The following is a 19,052-nucleotide window of genomic DNA, read 5'->3' as shown; positions in this document are numbered from 1 at the left end:
TGGTGGTGGATGTAGTGGTGGTGGGTGTGGTGGTGGATGCGGTGGTGTTGGATGTGGTGGTGGTGGATGTGGCGGTGGATGTCATGGTGGATGTGGAGGTGATGGTGGATGTGGTGGTGAATGCGGTGGTGGTGGATGCGGTGGATGTGGTGATGGTGGATGCGGTGGTGGTGGTGGATGCGGTGGTGGTGGTGGATGCGGTGGTGGTGGTGGATGGGGTGGTGGTTGTGGTGGATGTGGTGGTGGATGTAGTGGTGGTGGATGCGGTGGTGGTGGAAGTGGTGGTGGATGCGGTGGTGGTGGATGCGGTGGAAGTGGTGGTGGATGCGGTGGAAGTGGTGGTGGATGTGGTGGTGGTGGATGTGGTGGATGTGGTGGTGGATGTGGCGGTGGATGTCATGGTGGATGTGGAGGTGAGGGTGGATGTGGTGGTGGTGGTGGATGTGATGGTGGATGTGGTGGATGAGGTGGATGTGGTGGTGGATGCGGTGGATGTGGTGGTGGATGCGGTGGATGTGGTGGATGCGGTGGTGGTTGTAGTGGATGCGGTGGTGGTTGTAGTGGATGTGGTGGTGGATGTAGTGGTGGTGGGTGTGGTGGTGGTGGTGGATGCGGTGGTGGTGGATGCGGTGGATGTTATGTTTTTGTAGGCTCACAGCCAATTGATTAATATATCTACTCGGCAATAACTTCTTTAAATGGGTCTGGCACTCTTTACTCATTAAAGAGACAAATGATTCTTCCCATCACACCGCATTAAAGAAAAATTACCAACTGGAAAAATGTGGTATTCTTCAGGATATGAGACACGACCAGAAAGCTTAAAAAAAATACTGGACTCAGGTTAAAAAAAAAAAAATGAACTTCAAAGCAGCAGATGTACTTTATCGAAAGTTAATACTAAAAGTTAGTATCTGCTCGGTTCCTGGAACTTATACCCAACTACGGCCTGGAAACGTAAATATAAATAAATATTTCCTAACGGCATAAAAAAAAACACTTGCAGAAATAATGCAAATTCATTTTCTGTGGCTGTGCATGTAAAGGTCAATGTGTTTTACTTATGTCGTAGGTCTGTATTTGTTGGCGCTATTGGCGTTATAAATGGCAATTATTTTTACGTATGTGTTAAGGAGTTAAATGACTGGGACATTGAGAGTAACTGAAAGGCACCGAGGGCAAGAGAGGGCAGATTGTGTGAGGGTGAAACAGGTCCACATCATGACGGAATTGAGGGTTGAATGAAGAAAGAGGTGGCTAATTTAGCAATAAGCCGATAGCCAGCAAGAGCCGATGCAAGAGTTAGCTATGACTGCAGCACCAGGGCACCGGAAGGTTGATGGACAGGTGGGAGGGGCCAGAGCAAATGGCAGGGGGAGATACAACTCACCTGAAAGTTTTGCAGGAGGAGAGGAAGAGATGAACTGAGGGCCTCAAGTAGGGAGGGCAGTGGGAAAGACTCATGGGGAGAGGAGCCTGTTCGCGAGTTCTGGGATAGCAGAAGAGACAGGCTCAGAGAGAGAGGAAGTGTGGCAGACTGAGGTTAAAATGTTTTGGGGGTAGTTGGGGACCGTGTGGGATGGTGTGCAGGGGAGGGAGGGGTGCAAAGACATAGGGTATAGACGCTGATAGACACTTAGGAGCAGCAAAGAAGAGATGTATGTTTAGGAGCACACTGTGTGCTGGGAGCAAGACATGACTAGCCTGCATTGAAATACCTGTATTTTCGGGCATTCTCTTGGTCAGGAAGTAAAGGGCTTTGTTAAACGAGGCGCTTTTACTTACTTTCGCTTTTAGTGCAACGAGGGTGGAAAGTGACGGGCAGGAGAGAGGCTGGGGAGCGGAACTATTGGGGCGAGAAGTTGAAAAATGTGATTCACTTTGTGACAGCAGGGGCACCCCTCTCCACTGCCACGGCATTAATCAAGGCACTTTGGTGACACCCCGGGTGGCTAAAAAGGCAACTGGGAAAGTGCTGCGAAATCCAAAAGCAAGCGCACAGAGTGGTCCCGACTGTACCCGTGCTGAGGGAGGGAGGAGAAATACGAGCCGGCCTGCCGGCCGTGAGACGTGTGAAGACGCGGGAGGGGGCGGAGCGGGGAGAGCGGCATGTGGGTGTGAAGAAGCCGGGGCCTTTGAAGTGAAGCTAAGCTTCACTTCAAAAGGTGTCGGAGGAATGCGGCTGAGGGAACAGACGGCGATTGCGGCTGAGGGAACTGATGTGCACGCGCTTTTAAGCTCAATGCACATGCGCATTGAGCTTAAAAGTCACGGGCACTGCAATGAATCGCCACGATTCCTTGCTTGTTAGTTAAAGGTTGTTTAAGCCGCAATAGTCTCGCAAGCTCGATGCGCATGCGCATCGACAGGCGAGACCTAAAAATGGGTCAGAATAGGAGCTTTAAAAAAAAAGATTTCAGGGGTGTTTTCCAAGCCCAACGGCACAAACACTCCAATGTAGGGAAGCACTATTGGCATTATAGAAATCCCTCTGTGGTACGGAAACAATCAGTTCTTTTGCAGGATTTGATGCATCCCACTTAGGGCACAATTTAACTGTACAGCACCAACGTAGTGAAACACACAACAAGAAATTCAAATTGCTTTTTTCCCCTCAAACAGATCAAAGAGAATGTATTGAATTTCTTCATTCTAGTTGTGCTTTCGTGACAAACACATAATACTGACTTATAAGAGAAGAAGGTTTTTAATACAAAAGTACTTCTGGGCCAGTGCATCCTAGAGAATGACTTCACTCTTGCCCCGCTTGTTTTCCTGTCATCTGGAAAAGATGCAGAACACAAAGTACAACTGTACGACACCAGAACCACATATACAGATATTAGGAAATCTAGGTTTCTAAAGTATACTGCTCTGCAGTAAAAAGGGACGTATCTCAGAAAGCAAATTTGGACCATACCCTTACATTGGGTGTAAGACACGGAAGCAACATCAAAAGCAAATTAATAGGAATGTCTCATACTGTACAATGGGGATAACTTCCCCACATTTAATCTCCTGAATTTCTTGCCCGGGGTAGGATGTGGAATTGTCTGGGCATCCTAAAAAGCATTTGATCACGTGTGCACCACGCCCTATTACTCAGTGGAGCACTTTAACAACTAGACACAAATATCGATCGTTTCTGAATTGGACACTGGCTCAGCCCTAAAGATTATCACATGAATATATTGGGCGGTTTTATTTTATGCAAACATGAAAAAAGAAATGTATATGAATTACAACTCTTGCCATCTGACAATACTTAACCAAAATCACAAAAAATTACATTTGTGGTTTAATAATTCTTAATGTGCGAGTTACTTACCTTCGGTAACGATGTATCTAGTAGAGACGATTTTAGCCGCAGATTCCTTAACGTAGAATTATCCCCAGGCGTAAGACGACCCGGAATTTTTTTGCCACAGCATCCCTGCGCGCCGGGGGGGGGGACGGCATCACGCGACTCCGCCCAGGCGTTGTCCGCGTACATAACATCAGCGAGGTCACATAAGTTCCCCCACCGGCGCGCCTACGTCAGTTTTCTTCGGAGAACTTTTCCGCGCCACACCACAGTCTTTTAGTGTGTGACATAATTTCCTGTCTAAGTGTGTACAATACATGCTTAACATTACCCTCTGATAAATCCTTACTGCTCGCCCACACTACCACAAAAAGATAGTAAGGTGCTATCTACTTTTACCTCCGCCTACCTTTCAGGTTCCACTGGACTCTGTGCACACTATACCTCATTTTGGTATAGTTTATACAGAGTCTGCTTACTACAGTAGTTTACAGAACAAGATGGTTGTCTTGCATCTAATAACAGTAGGGACACCACACCTGTTGATTCGAAGGAGACAGTATCTGGAGATAAGCAATCTTGATTCATCTATTTACCAAGGGACTTGAACGAGGCATCTAAAAAACAAGAACGATGTTGGGGAGTCCCGGGAAAAGTGTTCTGCCTAGTATGGGAAGTGTGGAAGGTCCACCCTATATGATGGCAGAGCGGTAATCTCCTACAGAGGCCTAGTCTACTCTAGCCCTCCCTCCCCCAAAATCCATATCCTTACTCAAAATAGGTTATTCTTTGCCGGGATTCAAAAAGAAAGACAGCCCACTAGAAGAAGACTTAACGTATAGCGATAGGATTCAAAGAGAGACAGGATGTCAACCATGATATATCTATATCAGGTCTTGGGCAGCTATATATAGCCAAAGTGTCAATACTAAATTGGTAAAACTCATGTTCCTATAGTCAATGTTTGTAAATTATATGTGGAATCTTACTTTGTCCCCTTTGCCCCGCAGGCAGTAATTTTCCCCTAAGCCTTTGTCTGGGGTTGTAAAAAGTATTCAAGTCCCTAATATAATCGTTAGGTGCAAAAATGTTCTCTTTAATATGGTCCACGCAACACTGAGGAATGGTTTCCATTCCCCAGACACCAAGATTGTCTTAACATGAGGTCCCTTGTTGGTGGAGACTGGTCAGTAAATGTTAGATTCACGGTCAATAATTGCATCCTTTGGTGGAGGACTTTTGGCCGCCAGAAGACACCTCAACTCAGATTACTGCAGCAACGGTTTCAAATTTGGGAGTCTATATGGATACCGATTTATCACTCTCTAGCCATGCCAATAGATTTTCCTCTCCTTGCTTTGGCCTTATGAGATATGACCTCTGCTGCCAAACCGTTTCCCACATCTTGTCGTGCAAAGCATCATTTTGAACAGATTGGTCTATAGCAATGAATTGTTTCTAGGTGCACCAGGCTGCCTTGTTCAGCGCCTGCATCGTATGCAGGCTGTAGCAGGAAAACGTGTGTTCTTTACCACGTCATTCCACTACCTTAGCTGCTCCGGATTCTCTTCACTGGCTCTCTGTAACCAAGTGAATGCAGTGCAAAGTGCACAGAGCTTTTCATCATATTGCGCCTCACCTGCTTCGACAAAAGGTACAACGCTCCATCCCACCTTTACATTCAGCTCATACTAATCTCCTGAATGCTCCCAAATTTAGGAATCTTCAGAATGGTGGCAGAGCATTTTTTGTGCAGACTGCCAGATTTTGGAACAGCCCACTGATCTCGTCCCACTTCATCAGCAACCTCTATGCTTTCAGCAAAAGCCATGAAAACGTGGCTTAATAATCTCTTGGTCTTCGCACATCTGGACTGGTTTCTGATAGCTAAGTGCCAGGATGCTTTTCTAGGTAACAGTTTGAGCTATATAAGTTTTATATTAATAACTGCTTGCTTGTAATTGTTACAGTGTTAACAGCAAAAGATTGAGACACACATTGACCTATAGGGTTAATCAAATGTGACCCACCTTGGCACAGCTCGAATAGAAGAAAAAATAGCAGTCCTGCCCTTGTTTAGACATTTTGGCTGGATCCAAAACTCTCGATTCAGCTCCTCTTAGGAAGCAGATTTCCTTCTTCTGGAAACGGAACCAATTAGTCTTTCACTGGCTCCTTCTTGGCGTTGGAAAAGCTCAACAAGTGCAGTCTTGGGGATGGGGTGAGGTAAACAAGAAACCAGAAAGTTAATTGTTGAAAAAAAATGTAATGTACAAGAAATGACTGGTATATTAAGAGGGAAACGAGAGCTTCTTCTAGAACTAGGAAAATAGAATTATATACAATAATATCTTGAAGAGAGGCAAATAGGACCTATTGTGGTCATAAATGTTCAGCAGTTTTTGGAGTATGTTATTCACATATAGAACTGCGGAGTGATAGCTGGAAACCATCAACAATCACTGCACCTCCTCCAAAAAACACTATTAACATATATTCTGCATCAGCGTCTACCTCAAGTGATACTTTTCAGTGTCCAACATTATATGTTAAAACAGTGAAGATTGTATGATCCATGTAGCTGCAATCTTCCTACAAAGTTTCTTTGAGCAATCTAGGCCTGATGAGCAGCAAAACACTATATTTTTCGTTCAAGGGTGAAATGGGAATATAAAATAAATATTCATACTTAAAGCACACACAAACACACACACATCTTTTTTTGACATTTTATTACTGGTGGTTGCCAGTAGGCAATTATGGTTAGGACCTAGTTTCCATAGGAAAAGTGTTTTTTGTTCTGCTAATAACTTTGGTGCCATTTGATGAATCTTCAAAAAAAATTCAAAGTTAGTGCAACATTCAGTTTGGCTGCTGTATTGAAAGTTTCAGAGTGATTTGTCAAGCGGGGGACGAGAAAAAACCTTTTGTTATTTGGTGTAAATAGTTTGACATATTTAAGGGTTAACAGTTTTGTATATCTAGAGGGACGAATCCATCGTAAATCTACGCGCCAACAGCACTGCAGTGATTGGTTGGGCACAACCTGTGCAGAATGTTGCGTCTGCTATTTTCTATGAAGGGAGACGGTCCCAAGGGTAGAAAAAAAAATACAAAGTACACGAAGGGGACAGGGTAGACATACCCTGACCCCATGGGTGCAATATAGGTTTAGCCGAAGGACTCCTTTTGGGCAAACAAATGCCCCAATACGATTTTTTGTTCCCCGTGGAACAATTCGCGAATTTGCTGCGATGCTCAGTGTGACCTTCCTGTGTGAGATTGTGGCAAATTCGCAAATAAGCAGGTTGAGGCCGCCATTTTATATAATGAGACACAGTCCCGGGCAGCTGAAAGAAAAACTACAAAGTATTAGAAGGGGCCTGGGTAGAGGTACCCTGTTCCCATGGGGGCAATATATGTGGGTCATGAGGGACCTCTTATGGGCAAGAAAATGCCCTGAATTTTTCCACGTGCAAGAAAGCCATTACAACGTTCAGCTGTGTAACTTTGTGGCAGATTCATGAATTCTGGCAAAAAAAAAACCCGACACAGATGACCTTAGACACTCTAGTACCCATTCACAGACACACTCAGACACTCATGCACCCACTCGCGCACCAACTCACAGACCGAGACTCGCGCACCAACTCACAGACCCACTGGACACTCACGCACCCACTCAGAAACACACACCCACTCAGACTCGCACACTCACTCACAGGTCCAGCATCACACACCCCACTCACGGAATCACACAACTATTTGCAAACCCACTGATACACACACAACCCCATTCACAAACCCACTGAGACACTCACACACTTCATCACAGACCCACTGAGGCACTTTCACGCTCCATGACAGACCCACTGAGACACTTTCACACTCCATCACAAACCCATGCCGCTACAGACCTACTCAGAGTCTCACGCATCCACTCATTGACCCACTGAGACACTCATGCACCCACTCACAGACCTACTCAGGCACTCACGCAGCTACTCACAGGGCTATTGTCAGATGCCCTGAGTCAAACACAGTGTTGTGAATCCCAACTGTGATGTTGTGTATTAAATGTGTGCTTTTGCTTTGGGAAAACAGCTTTTACAGCGTGATCCAAATCAAGCATTCCATTACCACGCAAGCTTAACTATGCACTGGTCTTTACCACGCATCACGCATGGCTCCACTATGCAAACTTTTACAAGACACGTCTTTACCACGCATGCCTTACAACGAAAAAGTGAGTATTTTTCATCCAAGTATGAAGTGTTTTTTTTTAAAATATATATTGCACTCGAAACGCCTTTGACAAGTGGCTGAATAAAGATTTCAAAAAACCGCACAAGGCTTTGTTTCCCTTCACGAAATTGGAGGAGTTCTCGACACAAAGCTAACGGGACCTTCTTTCGTGGGGTCCCCCAGCAAGGAAGTGACTCTCAGTCAGGAGGAGGCAGTTTATACACGAAAGGCGTTTTGAATATATATTATATATATATATATATATATATACATATATATATTGTTAGACCTGTCAGCCCTTTGGGTGGTCCCTCCTATTTATTTATTTTTGTCCTCCTTGTGCCTCCTCATTTCCTTTCATTTTTATGTCAACTATAATTTTTGGTGCTGTCCTGGGGGTAGTTGTTACCTCATCCCTATAACTTTTTGAGGCCTAGGCGCTCTATTAAAATGGTGAATACAGAGACCCACAAAATGGTGGCTTGTAACTGCCACATTTTTACCTCAGGGACCTGAGCCATAGGACTACACTGGGAAGGCTCTAGAACCTTCCAGCTGATTCCAGTAGCCTGGGCCCAGTCTATATAAGGGTCAGAACCAGGGCGGCCATTTTAGAGTGACCAGAGAGCTTGAGTAGAACCTGGTGAGGAGTGAAGCGATAGCGTGGGGAGGAAGGCGCACTGTTAGGGGATAGATCGTCCCTTGGGCCGGCTGCTCTACTTGTTGACGTGCCCCCTGCCTATTGACTAAGCCCTGCCTTAGTTCTAACGCCACTAGCTCTCTAAACCCGTCAGTGCCTGAGAGTAATGACTCCGAAGTGCTGGTGGAGAACTGTAAGAAGCTAGCTTGGGAATCCCATAGGGAGAGTAACTGTCCAGGAAAGAGACTGACTGGTTGTTCCCCCTTTCTTTCGTGACCTAACCTGAACTGCCTTCATAGAGAGAAAAAGGAGGGGGAGGTGTGAGGGGGGGGAGAAAATCGGTAATATCTCCGCTACTGTTCCCAAGCGCTTTCAGAGCCCAAAAGATCGTGAAACGAGCCCTACCTGGTCGCAGCTGTCAGCCGAAGTCCCTATCACTAGATTTCCGCCACTTAATTACGGGCCCCCGCTGGGGAGATTCCGCGGGGAGGGCCCGGTTGTCATCAGCAGAGCAGCAGGTCGGATGAGGCAGAGTCGTGCAAGCCAGTGGGAGCGGACGCGTGAGCGCTGAGAGAAGGGGGCGGGTATCAGAAGAGGCTGACCCGCGTAAGCACCCTCCCTCTCTGTCGACGGAGCTGTGAGAAGCGCCAAGCGAGAGGTAGAGAAGTTCCGGCCCAGTAAGCTGCGAGGAACCTGCAGCGCGGGGGCCGGGAATCATTAATGAGCGTCTGCAGCGTGATCAGTGAAGGTAGCGCAATCGAGTGAGCTGACCGGGACGAACTGTCCAGAACCCGGTAAGATCGTGGAGTGAAGTGCGGGGGTCCAGGGGCTAAGTGGGCCTCGCGGCTGCCTCAAGAGGGGTAGCGGGAGGGGGGAGTCAGAATTACCCGGCTTTCCAGCAAAAGCAAAATAACTGACGGTAACTGGTGACTCTGTACTTACAGCAAGGCTTTGGGAAAATCTCCGCCTATTACCCTGCGCTACTAACCGTACCCCAGAAAAGCGCAACTTATGGTTTTCTGTACTTTCCCAGCATAGTGAGGTTACCTGTGAAGAAGCGATTCCTGAAGGAAGTTGATTTTATCGATATTGGAAGCCGAGATAATAGGGCTGTGCTAGGAATAGGCAAACCTTGGTTGGGAAGGGATTCTTTTGCGCAGAGTTATTTAAAGCCTAGGAATGTCACTGGGACAATCTGTCGAACCATTGTGGGTATAAATCCAACTATATGGCTGTATGAACTGACAAAATATCTTGCCTGTCTTAATTCAGATACCCCACTGTGAACCCCGGTACTAGTGGGCTAATTGTGGAATGTTTGCTGAAAATCTGTATCCTACTGCCAATAATAACATGGAACCCTCAAGGGTAAGGTACAGTCGTGTATAACTGCAAGGAACCTTTACATTTGCTGTTTACTTCAACTAAAGCTGTGTATTATTCTCTGCTTATATAAAGGCCAAGAATTATAACTGAGCTCCTTTCATTTGGGGGAGAAATGTGTCATTAATGCTAAATGTAAATGTGCATATGCTAACAATCAAATGTAGAGTTATTTTATGAACGAAATCTAAACACTGCTAAGAAACAAAGAGAAAACTACAAAGAGATTTTATAAAACAGCCCGTAGTTTTCTAAACTGGTGTAGTGTCATTTATTTTGGTGGATGGGCGCTGAGTTACTGTGCGAGGTGTGATGCAAGTGTAACACAATTGGCCTCTGAGATTAGTCTTACCAACTCTGTGCCAGGCTACCCTATGTGGACTGGTAACCCCAGGTCTAACATAATTGGTGTTCAGTGGTGGGATTAGAGCTTATGCTTGCATCCACTTAGTAGTAGCTTGGTGTGCCCCACATGCCTACACCTGGAGTTTTCTCCTAGCGGACTCCCTAATTAAAAGTTTTGTTTTTTTCAAATTCTTTCCTGGTGGTGGGTGGAGGTAGCTTTCAATTATCGCCTCTCTTGACTTCTTCCAAGTGACTGTCAGAGACCCTGTTGGCAAAATGGAATTCGAATTGGAAGAGTTGGAGACCTACACTGCGGCCCAGCTCAGGGAATGTTGTCAAAGTAAAGGGGTGTTTTTCAAGCGTGGTGCTAAAAAGGGGGAACTCCAAACCAGCTTGAGAGCATGGGTGGCAGCTCATCCAGATGGGAAGAAGGAGGAGGAAGAGGGGGATCGGGACACTGTCATCGGAGTGGATGAATTGTACCAAACTGAAAGGGGGAACCTATTGCAAGGTCCTAGGACACTTTCGAGGGAGGGCAGCAGTGTACCTGTGAGGAGCTTAACCAAAGCTGAATTAACTGACCGGAGAGAGGAAAGGCAGTTGAAGTGGGAGTTAGCTAAAATGGAGAAGGAGAGGGAGGAACAGAGGCTGGCTCACGAATTGAGTTTAAAGGAGCTAGACCTCAAGGCCCTGCAAATAGGGACTCCTAGCACTCCTGTTGGTGGCAGCGAACCCAAAGAGATAACCAGGGAACCCAGACCCTATTTGCCAAAGGACGTAGTCGCCAGTTACAGTGCAGGGGACGATATTGCGAAATGGTTGGCTGCCTATGAGGTCTCGCTAAGAGCCCATGTGATATTGGAAAGACACTGGGGGGGGGGGGGTCTGTATAAATACATGCCTCCCTTGGGAAGGGATGCACTTTTGGCCCTAGAGCGGGAGGAGCAGACTAACTACCCCACCATGAAAATGGCGCTGATAAGAAAGTTTGGGCTGACTCCTGAGAAGTACCGACAAAAATTCAGGAACAGCCACAAACTGGCTACACAGAACTGGATGGATTTCCTAGATTATGCCAAGCAGGCCTTAGAGGGTTGGGTGCAAGGCAGCGAGGTGGGGGACTATGAGGGGTTGTACGATCTAATCCTAAAGGAGCACCTACTCGAGAAATGTTTTCCGGAGCTGTGACAACACCTGGTGGACAGCAAGCTGACCAGTTCCCGGAAGCTTGCTGAGGAGGCAGACATCTGGGCTAGTACCTGGGTGTCCTCAAAGGGGACTGGAGAGGATTCCCAAAGGACTGGTCAAGGCACTCCCCAGAAGAAAGAGGGGGGAGACAAGAAAAGGGAGTTCTCTAAAGGCCCCTAAAACAGTTTCCAAGGAAAGGGATCAGGATTCATTCCTAGGGCCAACCCGCCGAAAAACCCTCATCCTGACCATAGTCAGCAGCCAAGGGTTGTCCGCTGCTATGAATGTGGTGGGGTTGGGCACTATAAAGAAGACGTCAAGTGCCCAAAGAGACCACCCCCTCCCACTGGAGAAAAAGCCCCGGGAGTAGCTAGTGTAGTGCTCGGGGAGGAGTTGCCCTTAGATAAGGGAGGGGAGTGGGCGGGAGTCACCTTAGTGTCCCTGGGAGCCAGGTGCCCTTAAATACTACCAAGTATGGGCAGTGGGTCACCATCAATGGCCAAAGAGGGGAAGCTCTGAGGGATACAGGTGCCAGTATGACTATGGTAAGGAGTCATCTGGTGTCCCCAGAGCAGGTGATTCAACACGTACTCCACCCCGCCGCGATGGCTGACGGCAGAATAGGCCACTACCCGGTGGCTGAAGTTGCCTTTGAGTGGGAAGGGGTCGCAGGTCCTCTTCGAGTTGCCGTAAGCCCTGCCGTGCCAGTTGATTGTCTGTTAGGGAATGATATGGAGCACAATGCTTGGAAGGAGGTGGAATACCGGACTCACTCAGAGATGCTGGGTGCACCTGACTGGGCCTGTGCCAGCACAAGGTCCGCGACTACCGGGAGGGGGAGTTTGCCAGGGCTGGAGCCTGGAACAAAGGCCCAGCCAGCTGCTAAAAAGGGAAAGATCCAGGGGCAGGAGACACCTGCCTCGGCATCCACGCCCCGTGAGATGGATGGGCCACCGGTGGTGGTGGACCCGGAGTCCATGGAGGGGGATGTAGTCTCCCTGGAGAACCTATCCATCCCTGCTGAATGGCACATGGAGGGGGGGCCTACCAGGGAAGAGTTTTGTGAGGGCCAAAAGGAGTGCCCAACCCTTGAGGGTCTGAGGCGACAGGCCGAATCCCAGGCAGCAGGTAACATTGCAGGGAACTACCACATTTACTGGGAGGATGGACTCCTTTACAGTGAACCCAAGGCTCCAGTGCACGGCTCGTCACGGGCCTTGGTTGTCCCCCAGCGTTACCCAGCCTTTCTCTTAGCATTGGCTCATGAAATACCCTTGGCAGGACACCTGGGTCAGGACAAGACCTTTGCCCGGCTTGTCCCCCATTTCTACTGGCCTCAAATGAGGGTGGCGTCCAACACTTACTGTAGGACGTGTGTGTCTTGCCAAGCCAGTGGGAAAACAGGGGTGAAGCTGAAAGCTCCCCTGGAACCACTACCTGTCATTAGCACTCCCTTTGAAAGGGTGGGCATCGACATTGTTGGGCCATTGGATCCACCCACTTCAGCTGGTCACAGGTTTATCCTGGTTCTGGTGGATCACGCCACTCGGTACCCAGAGGCAATTCCTTTGAGGACCGTTACTGCACCTGCAGTGGCTGGGGCCCTGATGGGGATTTTTACCCGAGTGGGTTTCCCCAAGGAAGTTGTGTCCGACAGGCGGACCAACTTCATGTCAGCCTACATGCGAGCCATGTGGAAGGAAGGAGTGTGGGGTTACCTACCAATGGTCTAGTGGAGAGGTTCAATAAAACTTTGAAAGGCATGATAAGAAGTCTGCCTGAGAGCCAGCGGAGGAGATGGGACGTCCTCCTACCCTGTCTGTTGTTTTCATACAGGGAAGTGCCGCAGAAAGGAGTGGGCTTCAGCCCCTTTGAACTTCTGTATGGGCACCCTGTTCGTGGACCTCTCAGCCTGGTAAAAGACGGATGGGAAAAGACTCCCAGGAAGCTTCCCCAGGATGTGGTGAGCTACATGCTGGCCTTCCGAAGCCAAATGGCTAAGTTGTGGAAGCAAGCTTCTGACAACTTGGAAGCCAGCCAGGCAGTGATGAAGGAGTGGTATGACCACAATGCTCACCCTGTGGAGTTGGAGCCTGGCCAGAAAGTGTGGGTGATGGAACCTGGAGAGCTTAGTGCCCTCCAGGATCGCTGGACAGGCCCCTTTGAGGTGATTGAAAAAAAGGGCAAGGCCACCTACTTAGTGGACCTTAAGACCCCCACGCAGCCCCATTGGGTGCTCCATGCCAATCACCTCAAACCCCACCATGAGAGGCCCGAGGTCATCCTGATTATGGTGACTGATGGAGCAGAGGAAGAGGAAAGTGAGCGTTTCCCTGATCTATTTTCGTCTCAGGAAAAGGATGGGTCGGTGGAGGGAGTGATTCTCTCCCCATCCCTAACTCCTGAATAGCGTAGGGACTGCCAACAGGCCCTGGAGCAGTTTTCCTCGCTGTTCTCCCTTATCCTGGGGAGGACCCACCTGTGTACCCATGATGTGGACACAGGAGACAGCCCACCTGTGAAGTCTAAGACCTACCGACTGTCAGATAAGGTGAAGGCCAGCATCCACAGTGAAGTAACTAAGATGCTGGAGCTAGGAGTGATTGAACCTTCAAGTAGCCCCTGGTCCAGTCCGGTGGTTCTGGTAACAAAAGCTGCCCCACCGGGCACCACTCCAGAACTAAGGTTCTGTGTGGATTACAGGGGACTGAATTCAATGACAAAAACCGATGCTCATCCAATCCCTAGGGCGGATGAGCTCATTGACCGGCTGGGAGCTGCCCAATATCGGAGTACTTTTGACCTCACCTCAGGGTACTGGCAGATCTCCCTTACAGATGGAGCAAGGGAAAGGTCAGCCTTCTCCACGCCTGAGGGCCACTACCAGTTCTGTGTGATGCCCTTTGGGCTCAAGAACGCTCCTGCCACTTTTCAGCGGCTGGTGAACCAGGTCCTCTCCGGGATGGAGGCCTTCTCTGCTGCTTATCTAGATGACATTGCCGTCTTCAGCAGCAGCTGGGAGGACCACTTGTGTCATCTACAAGCAGTTCTCCAAGCCCTGAAACAGGCTGGCTTGACAATCAAGGCCAGCAAATGCCAGATCGGGCAGGGGTCGGTGGTGTACCTAGGCCACTTGGTGGGCAGGGGAACGGTGCAGCCCCTCCAGGCTAAGATTGAAGCTATCATGGCCTGGGAGCCCCCCCAAGACCCAAACTATGGCACAATTGTGGCACCCCTAACTGAACTCACATCCAAAAAGCAACCCCAACGGGTAGTCTGGAAGGAGGCTTGTCAGCAAGCCTTCGACACCTTGAAACAAGCAATGTGTGCAGCTCCAGTCCTAAGGGCCCCTGATTTTTCTAAGGAGTTCATTGTCCAAACGGACGCATCAGAGCATGGCATTGGGGCAGTGTTATCGTAACTCAATGAAGAGGGTCTGGATCAACCTGTTGTCTCCTTGTCCAGGAGACTGCTTCCCGGGAACAGAGTTTGAGTGCAATTGAGCGGGAAGCCTTTACGGTGGTATGGGCTCTGAAGAAGCTGCGGCCATACCTGTTTGGCTCGCACTTCCTTGTGCAGACTGACCACCGGCCCTTCGTTGGCTGATGCAAATGAAGGGAGAGAATCCCAAGTTGTTGAGATGGTCCATCTCTCTACAGGGAATGGACTTCCGGGTGGAACATCGGCCTGGAGTGGACCACGCCAATGCAGACGGTCTCTGTAGGTATTTCCGCCTTAGTGATGTGAACTCCCAAGGGGTTGGGTAGCTCTCCCCACTTTCAGCTGGGGGGGGGAACACGTGTGAGACCTGTCAGCCCTTTGGGTGGTCCCTCCTATTTATTTATTTTTGTCCCCCTTGTGCCTCCTCATTTCCTTTCATTTTTATGTCCACTATAATTTTTGGTGCTGTCCTGGGGGTAGTTGTTACCTCATCCCTATAACTTTTTGAGGCCTAGGCGCTCTCTTAAAATGGTGAATACAGAGACCCACAAAATGGTGGCTTGTAACTGCCACATTTTTACCTCAGGGACCTGAGCCATAGGACTACACTGGGAAGGCTCTAGAACCTTCCAGCTGATTCCAGTAGCCTGAGCCCAGTCTATATAAGGGTCAGAACCAGGGCGGCCATTTTAGAGCGACCAGAGAGCTTGAGTAGAACCTGGTGAGGAGTGAAGCGATAGCGTGGGGAGGAAGGCGCACTGTTAGGGGATAGATCGTCCCTTGGGCCGGCTGCTCTACTTGTTGACGTGCCCCCTACCTATTGACTAAGCCCTGCCTTGGTACTAACGGCACTAGCTATCTAAACCTGTCAGTGCCTGAGAGGAATGAGCCCTGAAGTGCTGGTGGAGAACTGTAAGAAGCTAGCTTGGGAATCCCATAGGGAGAGTAACTGTCCAGGAAAGAGAGTGACTGGTTGTTCCCCCTTTCTTTCGTGACCTAACCTGAGCTGCCTTCATAGAGAGAAGGAGGGGGGGAGAAAATCGGTAATATCTCCGCTACTGTTCCCAAGCGCTTTCTGAGCCCAAAAGATCGTGAAACGAGCCCTACCTGGTCGCAGCTGTCAGCCGAAGTCCCTATCACTAGATTTCCGCCACTTAATTACGGGCCCCCTCTGAGGAGATTCCGCGGGGAGGGCCCGGTTGTCATCAGCACAGCAGCAGGTCGGATGAGGCAGAGTCGCGGAAGCCAGTGGGAGCTGACATGTGAGCGCTGAGAGAAGGGGGCGGGTATCGGAAGAGGCTGACCCGCGTAAGCACCCTCCCTCTCTGTCGACGGAGCTGTGAGAAGCGCCAAGGGAGAGGTGGTGAAGTTCCGGCCCAGTATGCTGCGAGGAACCTGAAGCGCGGGGGCCGGGAATCATCAATGAGCGGCTGCGGCGTGATCAGTGAAGGTAGCGCAATCGAGTGAGCTGACCGGGACGAACTGTCCAGAACCCGGTAAGATCGTGGAGTGAAGTGCGGGGGCCCAGGGGCTAAGTGGGCCTCGCGGCTGACTCAAGAGGGGTAGCGGGAGGGGGGAGTCAGAATTACCCGGCTTTCCAGCAAAAGCAAAATAACTGACGGTAACTGGTGACTCTGTACTTACATTTGGGGGAGAAATGTGTCATTAATGCTAAATGTAAATGTGCATATGCTAACAATCAAATGTAGAGTTATTTTATGAACGAAATCTAAACACTGCTAAGAAACAAAGAGAAAACTACAAAGAGATTTTATAAAACAGCCCGTATTTTTCTAAACTGGTGTAGTGTCATTTATTTTGGTGGATGGGCGCTGAGTTACTGTGCGAGGTGTGATGCAAGTGTAACACAATTGGCCTCTGAGATTAGTCTTACCAACTCTGTGCCAGGCTACCATAAGTGGACTGGTAACCCCAGGTCTAACACATATACACACACACATATATATATACACACTATATATATATATATATATATATATATTTTTTTTTTTTTCTTTCTTTTTTATCACTAAACGCCTAACCTAAAAGGTTAAAGGGACATTAAAGTTAGGCTCGGATTTCATCAGTTATAGTTACCTGAGCTTACTAGAACATACGGCCCTGCAATGCACTGCTTATGACCTTGCATATTACATCACTTATGACATGATCAGCGACATCACTGGTGACATCTGAGATGACATCCATAGAACCACTCACACACCCACTCACATCCCCATGCAACCTCTCATACACCCGCTCAAACTCACACACTCACATAGCCATTCACTGACCCATACAACCACTTACACAACTACTCACTCACCCACACATCTAGTCAAACACCCACACATCTACTCAAACACCCACTCACTCACCCATACAGCCACTCACACACTCATTTATTCAGCCATACAACCACTTACACGCCCACTCGCACAACCAAACAGCCACTCACACAGACACTGGCTGTGCAATACACCCACTCAAAACCCACAGACCCCATCCAAACAACTCCTCACTCACCCATACACCCACCCAGGGGGACACCCAGTCACTCATCCATAGAGCCACTCACACAGCCACTCACTCATCCATATAGCCCCACACACAGACATACATAGACCCACACACATAGACACACACAGACACACACACATAGACACACACACATAGACACACACACATAGACACACACACACATAGACACACACACATAGACACACACACACAGACATAGACACACACACATAGACACACACACACATAGACACACACACACACACATAGACACACACACACACACATAGACACACACACACACTGACACTTACACACACCCATACAGATACTAGCACACCCATGCAATCACTCACACACACCCATTCCCACACCTATACAGGCACTCACACACCCACAATGATACAGTCACACAGCCACTCAGATGACATATGTTAGAAACAGTATCACTCAGTAGTACAGAAAGAACAACAATTTAACTTCCACATAGCTCAGTATAGCTCTTTAAGTCTAAGAAATGTTGTCGAAACAATCACTGGATGATATTATCAGTGATGTCACAAGCAGTGCACTGTGGGGGCGTAGTTATTGTTAGCTCGGGTTACTATAACTGCTGAATTTCACTGGTTTTCTATCATTAAAATCAGAGCATAACTATAATGTCCCTGTAACCTTTGTTTTTTTTCAGTGAAATAAATAAATATACACACACACACACACACACACACATATAGGATAACATGTGTAAAATATCTACCTGGGGTCCTGGAGGGGTCACCAGTAATCCAGGCTGCTCTTTTCCTGTACGAACCATCAAGCGAGAGAGAATTAAAAGACATGGTAGGTTGGAAGGAGAAGAGAGGGGAGATGCAAATCCTCCTTCAGCAGGGCCTTGGAACTTCACCCAGAGGCTCTCAAAACAGGCCGTGTTTTCTAACAGCTTGTACGGTTCATAGGCAACACAGTGTAGTCCACCAGAGGAATGCGAGGGGGTAGATGGGAAAAACCATCCTCGCCTGTGCAACTTCACAGCAAGATCAATTTTGGTCTCAAAGTGGTTCCAAAAATATGTTCTGCCTCCCACCGCCAGATATACTTTTACATAAAATTTGTAATTACTTTTTTTTTTTTTTTTTTTTAAATGAAAAAAAGAAAAGCTGATCCCACTTTCAGGTCTTCAAGATTTCTCCACCTAATAAAAAAAGAAAAAACACACCTTCCCTTTTTTTTATTACATGTTAGTTCATAGTTGATATGAGTGGGCAAAATGTACATTTCAATTCAGAGCTAGCCTTCTGCATTGAAAACAAACTTCAAATGCTAGAGATAATACATGGTAAATTTCAAATCAAGAAGCAGCAGGAATAGCCAAACCCATGTAGTTAGCTTGATAAACAGACAAATCAAAAGCACTTGATAATTCAAGTAAATGTATTGTTATTCATCACTACTGTGCTAAACTTTTTTTTAAAAGCACTTATTTTTTATAAAAGATGAAAAAACACCAGTGTAAAGCTCCTCATCAGAATATGGGATGTGATTGAAGCATCAACGCAGCACAACCACATTTAGGAGAATGGACAAGAGGTTACAGTAATTGGTGGCAAATGCACTAATTCAAAGAAATATTAAAAAGTGAAGAAAACATAGTACAACAAATGTAAAAAAGTGATACAACAAAGCATGATTGACAAGGCCTCAAAATAGACACCTTCAAGGATGGATTTTTTTTGGTTTGCTGCTGCTTAATGATTTGATGGCGGGACGGGAGCACAGATAAACCAATTATCACTGAGAACACAGTCGGGAGGCAACCTTTGCTTACGCACAACCGCTGAACACATCTCCCGATAATTGCACACAAGGAAAAAACACTTCAGGCATGCACAGGGACTTTCAAGTGCACAGGTTGTTCATGGCTGGACCCAAGAACAGACACAAAAAACAGAAAGACACCTTTGCAGAACCCCACTTCAGCTCATGTTT

General features: G+C 47.7%; 1 protein-coding gene across 9 annotated transcripts in view; it reads right to left on the bottom strand.

Moving 5' to 3' along the window:
• LOC144755580 (zinc finger CCCH domain-containing protein 11A-like) overlaps window positions 1-19,052 on the bottom strand; it is a 525,975-nt gene that overhangs the window by 404,948 nt on the left and 101,975 nt on the right. For 5 of the 9 annotated variants that reach the window (XM_078644672.1, XM_078644675.1, XM_078644678.1 and 2 more), the window contains exons 3-4: window positions 17,824-18,258; window positions 5,335-5,513 (exon numbers count right to left, since the gene is read on the bottom strand). In XM_078644672.1, the coding sequence (XP_078500798.1) occupies window positions 5,335-5,388 (54 nt within the window). In that variant the 5' untranslated portion in view covers window positions 5,389-5,513; window positions 17,824-18,258. Of the gene's footprint in view, window positions 1-5,334; window positions 5,514-17,823; window positions 18,288-19,052 lie in introns of those variants that run through there. The other 4 variants (XM_078644677.1, XM_078644674.1, XM_078644673.1 and 1 more) reach the window with 3 other exon arrangements.

Source organism: Lissotriton helveticus, chromosome 5_1 (genome assembly GCF_964261635.1).
Source record: "Lissotriton helveticus chromosome 5_1, aLisHel1.1, whole genome shotgun sequence".
Taxonomy (NCBI): domain Eukaryota; kingdom Metazoa; phylum Chordata; class Amphibia; order Caudata; family Salamandridae; genus Lissotriton; species Lissotriton helveticus.
This window is presented reverse-complemented; position numbering and strand designations above follow the sequence as displayed.